Raw genomic sequence first — 17,222 nt, 5'->3', positions numbered from 1 at the left:
TTGCCATTCTCTAATAATCTTTGCTTGCAGTGCGGAATTGTATTATTTCTATATGCAATATTCAGAATACAGTGAGTTTGGTTGTCTGTATCACACAAGGATTATATAGTTTGCTTGTTTTTCTTGCACAATGCATTTTAATTTTTGTTGCGCAATGTTTTGCGCTTTTGCTTCCCCGATGAGATATTCTTTTTACGCAGCCTGACACAGCAATTGCCATGGACTATGACAGGGATTGAGGATATATTTTGAACGATAGATAGATATGGAATAATCTAAAAAAATATAGGAACCAGGAGTAAAATTTAAGAAACAGTAACTCCCTGACCCCCGGCATTTTGTGAAGTTTTGAAGTATGAAAATGTAAATTCTGTTATGTTCTAAACTGCAGTGGTAAATAATGATTGTTCTTTTCTTTTTCAAGCATTGAATATTTTTTTCATTTGTGTTTGTTTTACAATTTCCCTTTTATCTGACAACAAAGAATATGCACATTCCCATTACTAATTGGCTTCACAGTGACAGGCGTTCTCCCTTCAAAGGAATGCCGCCACTTTAATGTCCTGTGCCCCACCTCTACTCACATGGCTACCAGCCCTTGATTTGTAATAGCCATGATATGTCACTTTCCTTGATGAAAGAACAATTAAACAGGCATGTCTTGGGTTTATAGAACTATAATAGGCTGACTTTATTACAGGGCATCAACTGCGTTTAAAATAAAATCTTTTATGGTACAAAATGTGTCATTTTAGTTTCTGAAACCAAATTTAATCCTTTAGCTTTGAATTTATATACTTAGACCAGGGGTGTCCAAACTTTGCTCTCCAGAGGTTTTGGAACTACATTTCCGATGATGCTCAGCCAGCATTTTATCTAGCTGAGCATCATGGGAAATGTAGTTCCAAAACCTCTGGAGAGCAAAGTTTGGACACCCCTGACTTAGACTATTGTTGTTAAAGGGACATGAAACCAAACTTTTTTTCTTTTGTAATTCAGACCGAGTATACCATTTTAATCAACTATCTAATTTATTTCTATTATCAAATGTGCTTCATTTTTTGTATCCTTTATTGAGAGAGTGATAATTTACTTCTGAGAGCTAGCTGAACACACTGTCACCTAGATTACGAGTTTTGCGTTCGTGTTTTAACGCCGACAAAATGGCCATTTCAGCATTACAACAGCAGCTCAGCCATTATGAGTATTGTCAGTATAGCTGTACCGCAAGCCTTTTTGCCTGTAACGCAACGTCAGTTCCACACTAAAAAAAATGACGTTTTTGTGTGGGATTTCAATAGCGCTGTCACTACAAGCTTTGCGGTGAGGCTAAAAAGCTTGCGTTACACATTATACCGACACACATTTTTTAGCAATCTGAGAGCAGTAGTTATGAGTTTTACGCAAAAAAACTGTTACACAAAACTCATAACTAAAGTGTTACAAAGTACACTAACACCCATAAACTACATGTTAACCCCTAAACGAAGCCCTCCCGCATCGCAAACACTATTTTAAAGTTAACCCCTAATCTACTCCTCCCGACATCGCCGCCAATAATAAAATGTATTAACACCTATTCCCCCGCACCCCAACAACACCCACACTAAAATATATTAACCCCTATTCCGCCGCTCCCCGACATCGCCACCACTAAATAAAGTTATTAACCCCTAAACCTCTGGCCTCTCACATCACTACCACTAAATAAACCTATTAACCCCTAAACTGACATCACCAAAAACTAAATTAAACTATTAACCACTAAACCTAACAACCCAATAACTTTAAATTAAAATTACAAGATCCCTATCTTAAAATAAATAAAAAATTACCTGGGAAATTAAAAAAAAAAAGTTTAAACTATAAATTAAACTAACATTACTATTATACTAAAATTAAAATAGCTACAAATTAAATTACACATTAAAAAAAAAAAAAAAACTAGCCCTACTAAAATAAATAAATCTAAAACTAAAAAAAATTAAAAAAAATACTAAATTACAAAAAATAACAAACGAAATGTTCCAAAATAAAAACAATTACATCTAATCTAATAGCCCTATCAAAATACCCCCCCCAAAAAAAAAAAATAAAATAAAAAAAAAACAACCCTAGCCTACAATAAACTACCAATAGCCCTGAAAAAAATATACAAAGACCCCCCAACAAAAGTTTAAAACACTAAGCCCTGACGATCCACTTACAGTTTTTGAAGTCCGGACATCCATCCTCATCCAGACGGCGAGAGGTCTTCATCCATCCAGGCGACGTCTTCTATCTTCATCCCGGCGGCGCGGCTCCATCCTGAAGACATTCAGCACGGAGCATACTCTTCATACGGTCGCCGCCGTATACTGAATCTTCAATGCAAGGGAGCCTTTTCAAAATGGCGTCCCTTGCATTCCTATTCCAATAGGATGAGAGCTACTGAAATCTTATTGGCTGTTCAAATCAGCCAATAGGATGAGAGCTACTAAAATTCTATTGGCTATTCAAATCAGTTGTAATTGTAGATTTAATTTTTTTAGTAGGGTTAGTTTTTTTTAATGTGTAATTTAATTTATTTAATTTTGTAGTAAATTTTAATTTTAGTATAATAGTAATGTTAGTTTAATTTATAGTTGAAACTTAGTTTGTTTTTTGTTTTTTAATATTTATTTTAAGATAGTGATCTTGTCATTTTAATTTAAAGTTAGGGGGTTGTTAGGTTTAGGAGTTAATAGTTTAATTTAGTTTTTGGTGATGTGGGGGACTGTCGGTTTAGGGGTTAATAGGTTTATTTAGTGGCAGTGATGTGGGAGGCCAGAGGTTTAGGAGTAAATAACTTTATTTAGTGGCGACGATGTCCGGGAGCGGAGGAATAGAGGTTAATATCTTTATTATAGTATGGGCGATGTTTGAGTGCGGGGAAATAGGGGTTAATAACTTTATTATAGTGGCAGCGATATCGGGAGCGGCAGATTAGGGGTTAATAGATTTATTTAGATGGCGACGATGTTGAGTACGGCAGATTAGGGGTGTTTAGACGTGGGTTTATGTTATGGTGTTTAAACGTAACCTTTTTTTTTTTCCCCCATAGACATCAATGGGGTTGTGTTACGGAGCATTTCATTCCGCAATCGCAGGTGTTATTTTTTTTTTCTAACACTTTATCCCCATTGATGTCTATGGGGAAAGCGTGCACGAGCACGTCAAAGCAGCGCTTGTATTTTGTGCGGTATGGAGCTCATCACAACCATAGCACACGTACAAGGCGGCTTTTTCAAAACTCGTAATGGCAGCGATATGGAGAGTGAAATTACGCAAATTTTGTTGCGTTCGTTTCGCACCCTCTATAGCGCAAAACTTGTAATCTAGGTGTGTATGTGTGAGCCAATGACAAGAGGTATATGTGCAGCCACCAATCAGCAGCTAGCTCACAGTAGTGTATTGCTCTTCCTGAGCCTAGCATATAAGATAATAGACATAGGGCTCCATGTACGAAGCAGTGAAAACTGCTCTGGAGCCCTTGCGGGGCAGGTTTGCATATGCGAGCCTGCTTCCCGCAATGTAAGAAGCAGCGGTCATTAGACCACTGCTTCTTACACCACCTCTGAGGTGGCGAGGGAAAATCACTGAGAGCGAGCAGATCAACAGATCCGCTGCCCGTGTTTAGAAAAGGCAGACTGACAGCTTTGCGAGTTGAGAAACTGTCCGCCCGCCGCTTAGTACATGGAGCCCTTAAATATGAAAGATGTTTAAAACTGCATGTTCTATCTGAATCAAAAACCCTTCCCCAAAATCACAACTCTAAGAATGGAACAAACAGTCATATTAACTCCATTCCAAAAAAGTTGTAACACTTTGAAATTAGATTGAACCCATAGAGAAAGACAGTGCTCATTATAAGAGCCTTCAGCCCATCATGGAATGGAATGTGAAGCAATGACAAGTGGTTAGGAAATCAGGCAGAGCCTGGTGTGACCAGAGATAAGCCTCTTTAATGACATGTCTCAAGGTCACACACAGGCTGGGAGAGCCCTTGGGCTTGTTTTTCTTTCAAATGTTGCTGTATCCACACCTCTTGTTGATGGTGGAAATCTCCAACCAACCTGCAGATGAGATTAGTGACCTCTAAGATCTCACCTCACTTAGTATCCAGTATTGATTGCTCATTTGCCACAGACTCCTTTTGAAGATTCCTAACCAGCTCAAGTAACATAAGGGGAAGCTAGTAGATTGTTATCGTTTCAAAGACTGTCTTGCCACACCTGACAATTATAAATGACTGGTATCCTAATGACATATCTGTGTGGGGTTGCCCTTCCCTTTCGGTACAATAATTGGATTGTCTACTTTCACAATAACAGATGACAAATCATATTAAAGAGTTTCAGTGATTATTGATGGGTCTTGAGAGTTGTTTTAGCTGACCTTGATAATTAACATTTCCCAACAAAATGAAAGAAACGGCGAACCCATGGGAATCACAAAACTCATAAATAACCTCTAATTTATTGAGCACATTGTATGGCAGATGTTTTAGTGCAACCATCTTTACCCAGGGCACAATGGCACTCAGGTGTGACCCAGCAATTTTGCCAGAAGCATGACAAAGGCAGCTATGCAATTCCTCTAACTGTAAGAAATGGGGGAAAACCAATATCACTTGCAGTGGGATAGTAATTTGATTGTATAATACTCATTTGTAGTCAAGCCCAAGTTTCACTTTATAAGTGTAAATTGTTATGTGTTAGAACCATTTAATTTCACGTACTTGTCAGTTCAATTATTAAGTTAGATTTTATACTTAAAACTTAAAGATGAGAATATAAAGTATGCAACGCAAAAATAGCAAAACGTAGTTTGAGCCAAGTGTTCTACAGAAAAACAATATTTATGGTTTTCTAAAAAAAAATATGTATGTGTGTATGTATATGTGTATGTATGTATGTATGTATGTATGTGTATATATATATATATGTGTATATATGTGTATATATATATATATGTATATATGTGTGTATATATATATATATATATATGTATATATGTGTGTATATATATATATATATATATATGTGTGTATATATATATATATATATATATATATATATGTGTATATATATATATATATGTATATATATATATATATGTGTGTATATATATATATATATATATGTATGTATATATATATATATATATATATATATATATATATATATATATATATATATATATGTATGTATATGTATATATGTATATATATATATATATATATATATATATATATGTGTATATATATATATGTGTATATATATATGTGTATATGTATATATATATATATATATATATATATATATATATATATATATATATATATATACACAGAGAAAGTCCAGCACTCACTTACAAGCTCTCAGCTAAGATTAAAAGCAAAACTGGAAGAGTAATTACTGTATTGACAAGCCCAGGTACAGCGTCAAGGTCTCTTCCGAAACCTTTAATACAGTGGTTAATGTTTTCAGGGTCTCCCTGGTCTGAGGACTGGGGAGACCCCAAAAACATTTACCACTGTATTAAAGTGACATCTTAAAAACGAAGAGTGCCTTCCTGACTGGATTTTTTTATATGCACTTAATCTGAAGTGCACCCGGTCCCCAGCAGTTATTTATGGAAAGTGATTTTTTTTTTTCCTGGCTTGTTGTATGTATAATAATTAGGCAGGTGGGTCGTATATTATAGTAGCTATAGTTAATGTATGTAAATGTGGGATTTGTAAGCTTTCAGATGAAAAGAAGATCCTGCTCTGGAATTTGTTTCCTCTCTAAAGTGTGCCGTTATATATACGGGAAGGCTGGAAGTAACTGTCTTAACATTACACAGTCTAAAAAACGTTTATGCAAGTTTATTATAGTGATTCTAAAATAGTTGCACATTGTTACCTAAGAGTAGCACCTTCTGATGCTCCAGTTGCAATGTTGGCATATAGTGGAAGCTGGTTGGTACATACACACCGAATATATATTGTACTCTCACTTAAGAGACTCACTGTAAGTGCTGTGTAAGGACCCATTGCTTTCATTCATATATAACATATGCATAATTAGACTCACTCAGTTTCTGTTGTGTCTTGTCTCTAATTAGCAATTTGGCCCAGGGCAGAAGTTCAAACAGGATTGCAGGTCTAGCAGGTCTTACCTGATTATAGTGAAATATATAGAACAGCCTGCTTTATGCGCTGTGCTGCTTCTTACTGCTTACGCTCTGCATTTTTGATAATTTCATATTGACAAACCATGAGTCAGAATATCTGCCTTAATTTGTTACTGAAAATATTTGTTGTGGGTGTTTTGTTTTGTTATCATGCTTATTTTGGCATATGCTGTGGGAATGGGTCAGTATTGTGATAGGACTATATGGCCTTTGCTCTAAAATTTACCGCATATTTATTACCATACAATTGTACAGACCTGTGCTCAGCTGATTGGTTACCTCCTTTATTTATTTTATTGTAAACTAACTACACCATTATAAGATGTTACTTGTCTTCAAATTTTCAGTGCTGATCCTCTGTTCTTTTGCACAATTATTTATTGTGATCTGTAAATGGTGTTGTAACCAGTCTCTAAAAGTTAACAAAGGTAATTTTATGTAAAGTTGTTTTCTTCATAAATGGAAAGAGTCCACAGCTGCATTCATTACTTTTGGGAATTCAGAACCAGGCCACAAGGAGGAGACAAAGACACCCCAGCCAAAGGCTTAAATACTCCTCCCCTCATCCCCCATTCATTCTTTGCCTTTCGTCACAGGAGGTTGGCAGATAAGTGTCAGAAATTTTCGATAGTCTCTTATGGAAGTTAGTACTCTTCGGCATTGGACTGGAGTTTTAAGTAGTCCTGTCAGCCTCTCAGTGAGAGCATGGGTGAAAGTTAGAATCCGGAGATGCAGGGAGAGTCTTTCTGCAAAACTATCCTGACTCATATTAACAGCTCCACAAGCAATCAGCGTTGACAAGTTTCGCTGCCTGCTTTTTTCTCTCAAGTCTGGCAGAAGCAATGCTACTATCTGTCACACTTGAAGGGCCGTGGTCCTGTTCCACGGCGTAGATTCTGGTAAGATCGTTTCATTTTACTTTCATCATGGATGTATTATAATTACAACTGTTTATTCAAGAGGGGCTACAACCTTTCGGGGATAACTTTAACATAGGGTCTTAGTGAGGCTCCTTTTTGTATCTAGGAATCAAGGATTAATATCTCCTGAGCAGGGGTTATTGAACAGGGGGGGTTTATAATCGTGTTTATGTGATTCTGTTTGCTACTGTGTAGTGTTGCTTCGGCTCATGGCTATTTTGGAACATAATGGCCTATGTCTTTACGGTCGGCGCGCTTTTGCATGGTCTGCACGGTTTACCTTGTGACTTCAACTCCACATTCCTGACCGTGTGTCGATGTAGAAATCCTGGTCCGCTGGTGTCTGGTTCTCTGGAGGTGGTGAGTGCCTCTGCCATTGGGGGTGTAAGGTGCCGTTTAGATTTTTCTTATTGGTCCATTTTTTATTCAGTGTCCCAGTTATGGAGGATTCAGATTTTTTGGAGCTGTCTCTGATTCAGACTCTACTTCTTGAGAAGAATATGAATTGGCCCGGGTGATACATGCCCATCAGTTATGTTCCGAATGCCGTTTTAGAGTGCTCTGTTCCTCGGGATCGGGGAATCAGGTACCCACTGAGCCATCCGCCTCTGGGGATTCTATTTCCCACAAGACGAGTTCCCTACCACCAACTCTTACTATGCATGCAGGTAACCCAAACGCTACTTATCCTTCTATGGAGTGTGGCCTGTTCCCACAGGAGGTTACAACACGGTTCTGCATGGCCATATCTTTGGCGCTGGCGCATCTGCACCTCCCGGGAGTGTGCTTACAATATTGTCCAAGTTCAGTTAACTGGGGCTCGTGAGGCGTGGGATCGCCTTGTCCAATTCAGCCCTCCGGGGGAGCGACTGCCCCTGAGGCCCCCATTCGGGCCCGTTTTTTTTTTTTTGTCCCAGAGGAGGTATGTTGCGCCTTTCGTTATAGACTGTCGCGCCTTCGTGTTCTACTAAGGCACGTTTTTGGCGCTGCTGGATCCCTTAATGGGTTTCTGTTTTTCTGGGGTCTGGGCGTTGCCTCCTCCTTGTTTCTGTGTCACTGGTTGGTCTCTGTTGGTCTGGAGTTCCTTATGCTAGCTGGACAGCTAGCTCAGCATACTAATGCACTGTGGCTACTCTGCAATGTAGCGAACCGAGGGTTGCAAGTCGATTCCCGGCGAGGTCTACTCAGCCTTCCTCCTTTTGAGCTTGATATGATGAGCATCGCCTTGAGTCTCTTAAGGGGCATTAGCCGCGCTTTACAAGTACATTCATGTTTTCTCTGTGTCTTTCCTTCTCTGTGGAAGATTGCGGTAGCTTGTTCCCTTTCTTTAGTAAGGGGTGTGTTGTTTGGAGACCGACTGCTGGGCGATGGTATCTCCTGGAGGCTGTTGACTCAGTCGAGTCTAGTTCCTGCGGTCTCTAGCAAGGCTTGTGGAGTATCTGCGGGTCAGTGTCCTTGGGTCTTTTTCAAAGTTGTTCTTGGCTTCGGATTAAGCGGGATTTTGTTGGGTAGGGGTTTTCAGGCCTGGTGCCCTCAGAATGGGCCGCCTCTTGTACCCTCCCGTTTTTGCATTCAGTGTCCTCTATAGCTTGGGTATTTTCCTAAAAGTAATGAATGCAGCTGTGGACTCTTTTTTTATGAAGAAAAACATAAATTATGCTTACCTGATAATTTTCTTTTCCTCAAATGAAAAGCGTCCACAGCTCCCCACCTGTTTTTTTTTTTTTTTTTTTTTTTTTTTTTTAACATATAAAACAAAATAAATGACATCTTTAAATCGTTTTACATCTGAGTTATTAAGAGAAATGTGATGGGGGGGGGTTGGGAAATTGGGGGAATAATCAAGTACGGTTACAATAGGTGCAAGGATGAGCATATTATACAAATCAACAAAAAATTCCACATTATTCCAGTAGATTTTTTTGCAAGGGTTCATCAATTCTGTGTATTTTAGGGGTTGTGTGCCTTTGTTTGTAATAGAACAGTAGGGGGGTGGTGTGAGTGCTATCTATATAGGTTATAGGCTTAAATCCCTGTGTAGTCTGGTATAATCCCCAAATACAGACCAATGTGAACAGAAAAAAAAGGTGGAGGTGGGATAAGGCGAACTGAAGTAACTGAAGTACTTCAGTTCGCCTTAGGATTGCTCCTCCCAGAGCGCTTATCCCACCTCCACCTTTTTTTCTGCCTTTGTTTGTAAATAAAATTCCCACATAGAGAGTATATGAGCGTATGTGTCCATGTTTTTATTTTTCATATAATAGTATTCCTCTAATGAGAGTGTGCGATGACATTCTGATTGCCACTGCACAAGGGAGGGAGTTTTATCTGATTTCCAATTCCTGGCTAGTAGAATTTTAAAGCTGTTGCTTAGGATGTGGAATAATTTTTTTAGATGGAGTGGGGAGTTTATTTGGAATTTTATTGAAGAGCCACAGGCAGGGGTCAAGAGGGGTGGGCACACCTAGTATTTTGCTGGCCTCCTCCGCTATCTCGTTCCATACTGGAGATATTTTACTACATTGCCACCAGATATGGGACATGTGGCATTCAGATGAGCCACATCTCCAGCACTGTGCTGATTTGAGTTTATACATTTTTTTACATCTCTCTGGGGTTAAATACCATCTCTGTAGGATCTTTAGATTAAGTTTGATGAATTTGCAGGAGATTGAAGTTTTTTTAATGTTAGTAAAAATTTGTAAGGCATCTGTGTAAGTAATTTCTACTCCTAGTTCGGCGTTCCATCCATCTATGTAGTATGGAAGTGATCAGTGAGGTTGTTGTAATAAAAGCGAATGTGTGATAGATAATGCATGTCTAGTTGGGGTGCTTTTTTGACAGAGAGATTCAAAAGATGTCATTGACCTCGTCATGTTATTTGCTTGTGGGTGAGATGTAATATAGGAGTGACATTGTCTATAGAAAAGCCAGTCTTTGAATACGAAGAACCCTGTAGAAACCAGTTCATCTATTGAGGGGGAGTGTTGGACACTTCCCATATGATAAATCTGTAGGGATCTAAGAGGGGTACCTGTAAACTTTGGTATTAATGAGAGCCCTGGGTTGAATTCCCACCCGTGTTTTTATGCGGGCGGCCATCATTTTTGTTCTTCTGGCACCTTTTTTTACCCTGATATTTCTTCTACTGTTCCTTGTTCCTCGGCAGAATGACTGGGGGATGAGGGGAGTGGGAGGAGTATTTAAGCCTTTGGCTGGGGTGTCTTTGCCTCCTCCTGGTGGCCAGGTTCTGAATTCCCAAAAGTAATAAATGCAGCTGTGGACTCTCTCGCTTTCTCTCTTTCTCTCGCTCGCTTTCATTTTCGCTCGCTATCTCTTTCTTTCTTTCTTTTTCTCTCTCTCTCTCTCTGTCTGTCTCTCTCTCTCTCTCTCTCTCTCTCTCTCATTTTCTCACACTTTTTTTAAACGGCTGTTTTTTTTTCCATTTTTCACTGGGCAGTCTCTCGTCACAAAGACAATTTTCAAAATGGAGCAGGTCTAGTCCGTACTGAATAGACAGATAATCAAATGCTTTTTATGTGAAAAATTTAAATATTTGTTGACTAACGCAAATATTACTGTAATGTGTCTTTGGCAAAGTTAACTCACATTTAATGTAATTTATTCAGGTTACCCAACTGTGTAGTGTTTAGCTGATTTCACTGTGTTATGGCTTCTGTCGTGTTGTTGTGCATCAGTGAATAACTGAGTGACATGACGTCTCCGCAAACCAACTGCACAGACAGACGGGGTTTGACGTTGGCATCTCAGCTGACACAGGTCATTGCTTGGTTTGCAGCAGAAGCATTCTTCCATACAAAAACCTCCCCCGGGAAGCCTTCTGGTCATGTTTGACAAATGAATTTAATTTGGCATTCTCAGAAGCCTAACATTGAAATGCAACTTATTTCCCTAACCAGTGGTTGTTTGAAAGTGTATCCCAATCTCTGTTAAATAGAGCTGTCACTAATCATTTTATGGTTTTGTTTCATGCTCTAGAAAATCTTTTTGCAATTATACTTTATGGCAACTACTGTTGAAAATTCACATAAAAAACAGTATAAATACAAAATTAGGAATGCCAAGATATCTAAATTTTGGGAGCCAGATGCACAATGTTTTAGGATTTTACTTATTTAAAAAAAAATAAAAAATTATTAAATAATATTTTAGGCACCATAGCTCCCTGAATCTGGGATATGTCAAGCCCTGCTAAACAGAACACGGTTAGCTTTGTAAAAGTTGGCCTTTTGGTGTATTTTTATAGTACAGTGTTGACTCGCCATAACATATTCTATCCAATAACCAGGTATTCAAAGATTAAAAATGTGTCATTTTATTTTGTAGACCTCTTTGCTTTGCAAAGCTGCCATCCATGCCGGAGTTATTGCCGATGAACTTGGGGGACAGATTCAGCTAACTCAGCACAAAGGCATCAGCCGGTACAGAGGGGTTACGGCCAATGGGATTTTATCAAAAGAGTAAGTTCCACTCAGTATGTTATGTGTAAGCAATTTACTATATGGGAGTGATCTGAAGAATAAACCATAGAATTGCCTGTTTGGTTTATTCTAGAGGTGTTAAATCTACTATTGAATGTGACATAGTTATAGTTCCTGCTTGTAGTTTTTTTTATTTAAATATATTTTCTTCATAGCTTTTTTTTTTTTTGTTCAAACCCTTCCCTTAAAGGGACACTCAAGTCAAAATAAACTTTTATGATTTAGATAGAACATGCAATTTTAAGACACTTTACAATTTACTTCCATTATCAAATTCTGTAAAAATCATTTTTTATATACACACTTTCTGGGGAATAAGCTCATACTGAGCATGTACACACGTTTACAGGGTATATATGTATACTAGTCTGTGATTGGCTGAAGTCTGTCACATGATGCATGGGGCTGGGAAAATGGAAGAAAAAAAATACATTTCTCAGAATAAAATCTACTTTTTATTTGAAATTCGGAGTAAGTGCTATTGTCATTTTATTATGCATTCGTTAATTATGCAATTCTACTGCATTGAATGGTCCTTTAACAACTGACCTTTTTTCTAAAGTTTCTAATATTTTTACCAGCAGGGTAGAAGAATAGAGACACAAAATAAGTATTTGTTTGTTTATTGTCACTAACAATATAGAGGTTACTGTATTTGTTCACTTTAGAAACTTTTTACAAATAAATCTGTTGATTTAGAACTGTTTTAAGTACAAATGGATGGTGTGGTGTCCCTTTAATGTTAAGGTAGTATAATGGTAGCTCGTATCTTATTTCTTTTTAAAACAAAATTATTCTAATTTACAAACTTTATTTTTCTTGTATGTATTCTCTACAGCCTTACAAAAATATTAGGGATAAGTCGTCTTTAGAAGTGCACAGTCTTTATCACTTCTCAGCCTTTTAGATAAGATCAAGTGTAGAAAAAAGACAAACACATATATAGATATAATTTTCTGCTGTGGGCTGCCTGAGCAGCTAAGAACGGCGACCGCTTGAAACAAATAAAGGAGCTTTCTGCATGAAATATGTTATACTTACTGAATGAAAGTCCCCTTTATTTGTTTCAATAGTCAATCCTAGTGTTCCAGAAAACGCTAGGATTGACTTTCACTTTAAAGGGACAGTACACTGTTTGAGAAATTGCATTTTTGGGTTTATTTGTGTATATGAAGTAGCTGGTTTTGTGCTTTGAAACCACAGCCTATTACAATGGCTTGAGCTTCAGGTAATATCAGATCTCATTATGTTATCACTTTGTGTACTCACACTTGCTTCCTTATCTTATATTTGTCTGGAACACCAAAGCTCAATACATAGAGAGAACAATGGAAAATTATCATTTTATTACTTAACTATCATGCCCCCCACTGAGGGTGTAATCTCTTCTGCTGGCTGTGTTTACTTAGGCTTGTCAATAGCGTATACGCCAGTATCAAAACTTTCAGTATAGGTTGGGAAACCACAAGCTAAATCAGCTATTTCAAATGCTGAAATATGAGTAAAGGAGCTACTTGCAACCAATTTAATACACTCTAGCAGGTAAAAAGGATCATTGGGAATAATTTAAAGGGGAGAAAGTTTTGGGGTGAACTGTCCCTTTAAGCATAGTAAAATAAAACAGTAATGCCATGTACACTGAAAACTAAGTTTTTCTATTGTACTCCTAGAGAGGCTGGATTGCATTCTGCATACATCACAAATGACCCTGCAACACATTACACAGTGATTGCTCTATTAGTGCAGGAGCTCAGTTATGCCTTTCCCTAACTAGCTTCAGCAAAGGAGAGACAATAAACGTACTTCATGCTTTTCAAGGGTCATGTTTTTAAATTGCTCTGAGATCGCACATTTACAATTGCAATGCCTATAAACATTAATTTTTCTACACAATTCAGCATTTAAAAATTAACATTGTACTGTAAAATATTCTCTGCTTTAACAGGTTCCCAAACATCTGTTTAACATGCAGGGGAGTATCAAATTATTTATAAATTGATCCTTTACTTTTAATTTGTCATTTAACCCCTCAACGACCACGATGTACCCTGTACGTCGCTGGTTGTTAAGGGATTTTCTGGGTATAATAACGTGAGACCGCACTATTGAATAAGACACCCCCATAGGGGTTACAAATAAACAGTTTTTGCATGTTAAAAACAACCTATACTGAAAATGTGAATACTTTTAGTAAACTAAGAAAATATAGAAAAGCTATGTAAACATGACTCGGTAAACAGCAATGAAGTTCCCAGTGAAGGGGAAGAAGAGAGAGGTAATACAATTTGTCAATTGCTTTCTCAAATATTGTCCATTGTGTATAGATGGAGCGTTACAATAAGGAGACCTATAAGGGACAGTCGACCCAAAAATTGTTATTGTTTAAAAAGATAGATAATGCCTTTACTACCCATTTCCCAGCTTTGCACAACCAACATGGTTATATTAACATACTTAATAACCTTTAAACCTCTAAATTTCTGTCTGTGACTAATCATTTTATGGTTTTGTTTCATGCTCTAGAAAATCTTTTTGCAATTATACTTTACGGTAACTACTGTTGAAAATTCACATAAACAAACCGTATCAATACAAAATTAGGAATGCCAAAATCTCTAAAACAGCCCCATGATCACATGCTTTTGTATTTGCTTTTCAAATAAGGGGAAACTAGTTCATGTGAGCCATATAGATAGCATTGTACTGACGCCCGTGGATTCTAACAACACAGCACTAATTGGCTTAAATGCAAGTCAATAGATAGTCATGTGATCAGGGGGCCGTCAGAGGATGCTTAGATACAAGTTAATCACAGAGTTAAAGAGTATATAAATATAACTGTTGGTTATGCAAAACTGGGGAATGGTTAATAAAGGAATTATCTATCCTTGAAAACAATAAAACACATTGAGTTGACTTTTTTTTAATGTAAAGAAAGATAGATGAGATTAGGAGGATTGCTATTTCTACATGCTCAGCCGATGTATATAGGCATCTGCTCAATAACAGTAGATTGAGACTTTAGTCACCAAATGTAGCTATTTTATATACAAAAACAAACCCAAAGGAACATGTTCTCATATTTTATACTCTACAACTTCTATAACAAAAAATAAATACAAAGTAAACAGAACCCATTAAAGGAAAACTAACAGTACAATGTCCCTTTAAAAGGACACTGAACCCAATTTTTTTCTTTCGTGATTCAGATAGAGCATGACATTTTAAGCAACTTACTAATTTACTCCTATTATCAAATTTTCTTAATTCTCTTGGTATCTTTATTTGAAATGCAAGAGTGTAAGTTTAGATGCCAGCCCATTTTTGGTGAAGAACCTGGGTTGTCCTTGCTGATTGGTGGATAAATTCATCCACCAATAAAAAGTGCTGTCCAAAGTACTGAACTAAAAAAACCTTAGATGCCTTTTTCAAATAAAGATAGCAAGAGAACGAAGAAAATTTGATAATAGGAGTAAATTAGAAAGTTGCTTAAAATTGCATGCTCTATCTGAATCGCGAATAGAAAAAAAATTGGGTTCAGTGTCTCTAACTGCTATATTGTGTTTGCCAGTTTAAAGGGACAGTATACACTCATTTTCATATAACTGCATGTAAAAGACTACTATCCTATATAATAAAAGGCCACGTGTGTTTGTCTGAAGCTGTCATGCGCACACACACACCTGGCCTTCCAACTGACCTGGCGTTGTGTGGCGGAGTGGGCGTGGCCGGGCGGGTGAGATGTGGGCAGGCCGGGCGTGACGTGGTCGGGGCCAACCGGACTGCCGTGAGAGACTGTCAGAGAGCTCTAAAGAGGGGGGATAGAGAGAGGGAGAGAGAGACAGCAAAAGAGAGGGGGGAGAGAGACGGCAAAAGAGAGGGGGGGAGAGAGCACAAAAGAGAGGGGGGGAGAGAGCACAAAAGAGAGGGGGGGAGAGAGCACAAAAGAGAGGGGGGGAGAGAGCACAAAAGAGAGGGGGGGAGAGAGAGCAAAAGAGAGGGGGGAGAGAGACAGCAAAAGAGAGGGGGGGGAGAGAGCACAAAAGAGAGGGGGGGAGAGAGCACAAAAGAGAGGGGGGGAGAGAGCGCAAAAGAGAGGGGGGGGAGAGAGCGCAAAAGAGAGGGGGGAGAGAGAGCAAAAGAGAGGGGAAAGAGAGCGCACAAGAGGGGGGAGAGTGCACAAGAGAGGGGGGAGAGTGCACAAGAGAGGGGGGGAGAGTGCACAAAAGAGAGGGGGGAGAGTGCACAAAAGAGAGGGGGGAGAGTGCACAAAAGAGAGGGGGGAGAGTGCACAAAAGAGAGGGGGGGAGAGTGCACAAAAGAGAGGGGGGAGAGTGCGCAACAGAGAGGGGGGAGAGAGCGCAACAGAGAGGGGGGAGAGAGCGCAACAGAGAGGGGGGAGAGAGCGCAACAGAGAGGGGGGAGAGAGAGTGTAAAAGAGAGGAGAGAGAGAGCAAAAGAGAGGTGAGAAGGAGAGAGCAAAAGAAAGGGGGGATAGAGAGAGAGCAAGGGGTGGGACCGCTGTACTGTAAATAATGGCCAGTGTACACGGGCTTTAGGACTAGTAAAGAATAATATGCACAGATACTGATATAAAAATCCAGTATAAAACTGTTTACAAACTTACTTAGAAGCTGTCAGTTTAGCTCTGTTGAAAAGGTAGCTGGAAAGCCCACTGCAAGTGGCAAATAAGACCCCCCTCCCCCTTCTTTTGCATATGAAAAGACCCTTTACACAAACATGATCAAGCTGGAGAAGGTAGCCGACGGTATTCACATAAAACTTTGGGGCTTGGTTAGGAGTCTGAAAATCAGAGCAATGTTATTTAAAAATAAGCAAAACTATACATTTATCTAAAAAAAGCAAAACTTTATGGGATATATAAATAGATCATCTACAAAACATTTATGCAAAGAAAAAATGAGTGTATAATGTCCCTTTAAACTCTACAGACATTTGTTACACTGCTGTAATTCATGGTCTGGGTAGTTCCCATTTAGTTTTCTGTGCCTGAATGATTTCCATGACATGGTAATGTGCGGCCGCCTGTAAATATGTATGGTAATGATATGTGCACGTTATGAATGGCTCTCTTGCTGGCTGTGCAGACTTAACCTTGCCACTTTGACTCCTTTCCAATGACTTTCATGCACAGGGTTAGAAGCAATTTGCTGTCATCTCCTATCGTGTGGGCACACAACAGTGTCTTCTCTCATGTGTACACAATGGAAATTGTTAAGGGTAACACTTTGTATATGACTGAAATTAGAGAAGACAAGTGCATTTTGGGTAGTGTTGACTACAAACATAATTGTGACTGGATGTCATTTTATTTTGTACAGTATTTGTACTAAGCCATTAGCCGTTGCATTTAAAGCTACATTAAACCTACAACTGAATTTTTTATAAAATTGTTTATAAGTCATTGAAAACAAAAGCAACGTTTCCATTCTTTACCAGTTTTGTCCTTCAAATTGTGTTTTCATGCTGCTCGCAGAAAAGCCGTAGTGGATTCAGTGAGACTACAGATCTCCTTGCTGCATTCTAAACAGTGATTGCTTGATCAGTGCAGTAGACTGTTTATATCTGCACCTAATTGGCT

General features: G+C 38.4%; 1 protein-coding gene across 1 annotated transcript in view; it reads left to right on the top strand.

Moving 5' to 3' along the window:
* Nucleotides 1–17,222, top strand: part of DCBLD1 (discoidin, CUB and LCCL domain containing 1) — a 98,465-nt gene that overhangs the window by 47,428 nt on the left and 33,815 nt on the right. The window contains exon 6 of the mRNA XM_053710800.1: nucleotides 11,466–11,599. Coding sequence (XP_053566775.1) covers nucleotides 11,466–11,599 — 134 coding nt within the window. The remainder of the gene's footprint in view (nucleotides 1–11,465; nucleotides 11,600–17,222) is intronic.

Source organism: Bombina bombina, chromosome 4, assembly GCF_027579735.1.
Source record: "Bombina bombina isolate aBomBom1 chromosome 4, aBomBom1.pri, whole genome shotgun sequence".
NCBI lineage: Eukaryota > Metazoa > Chordata > Amphibia > Anura > Bombinatoridae > Bombina > Bombina bombina.
Note: the sequence above shows the minus strand (reverse complement) of the source record. Positions and strands in the feature narration are given on the sequence as shown.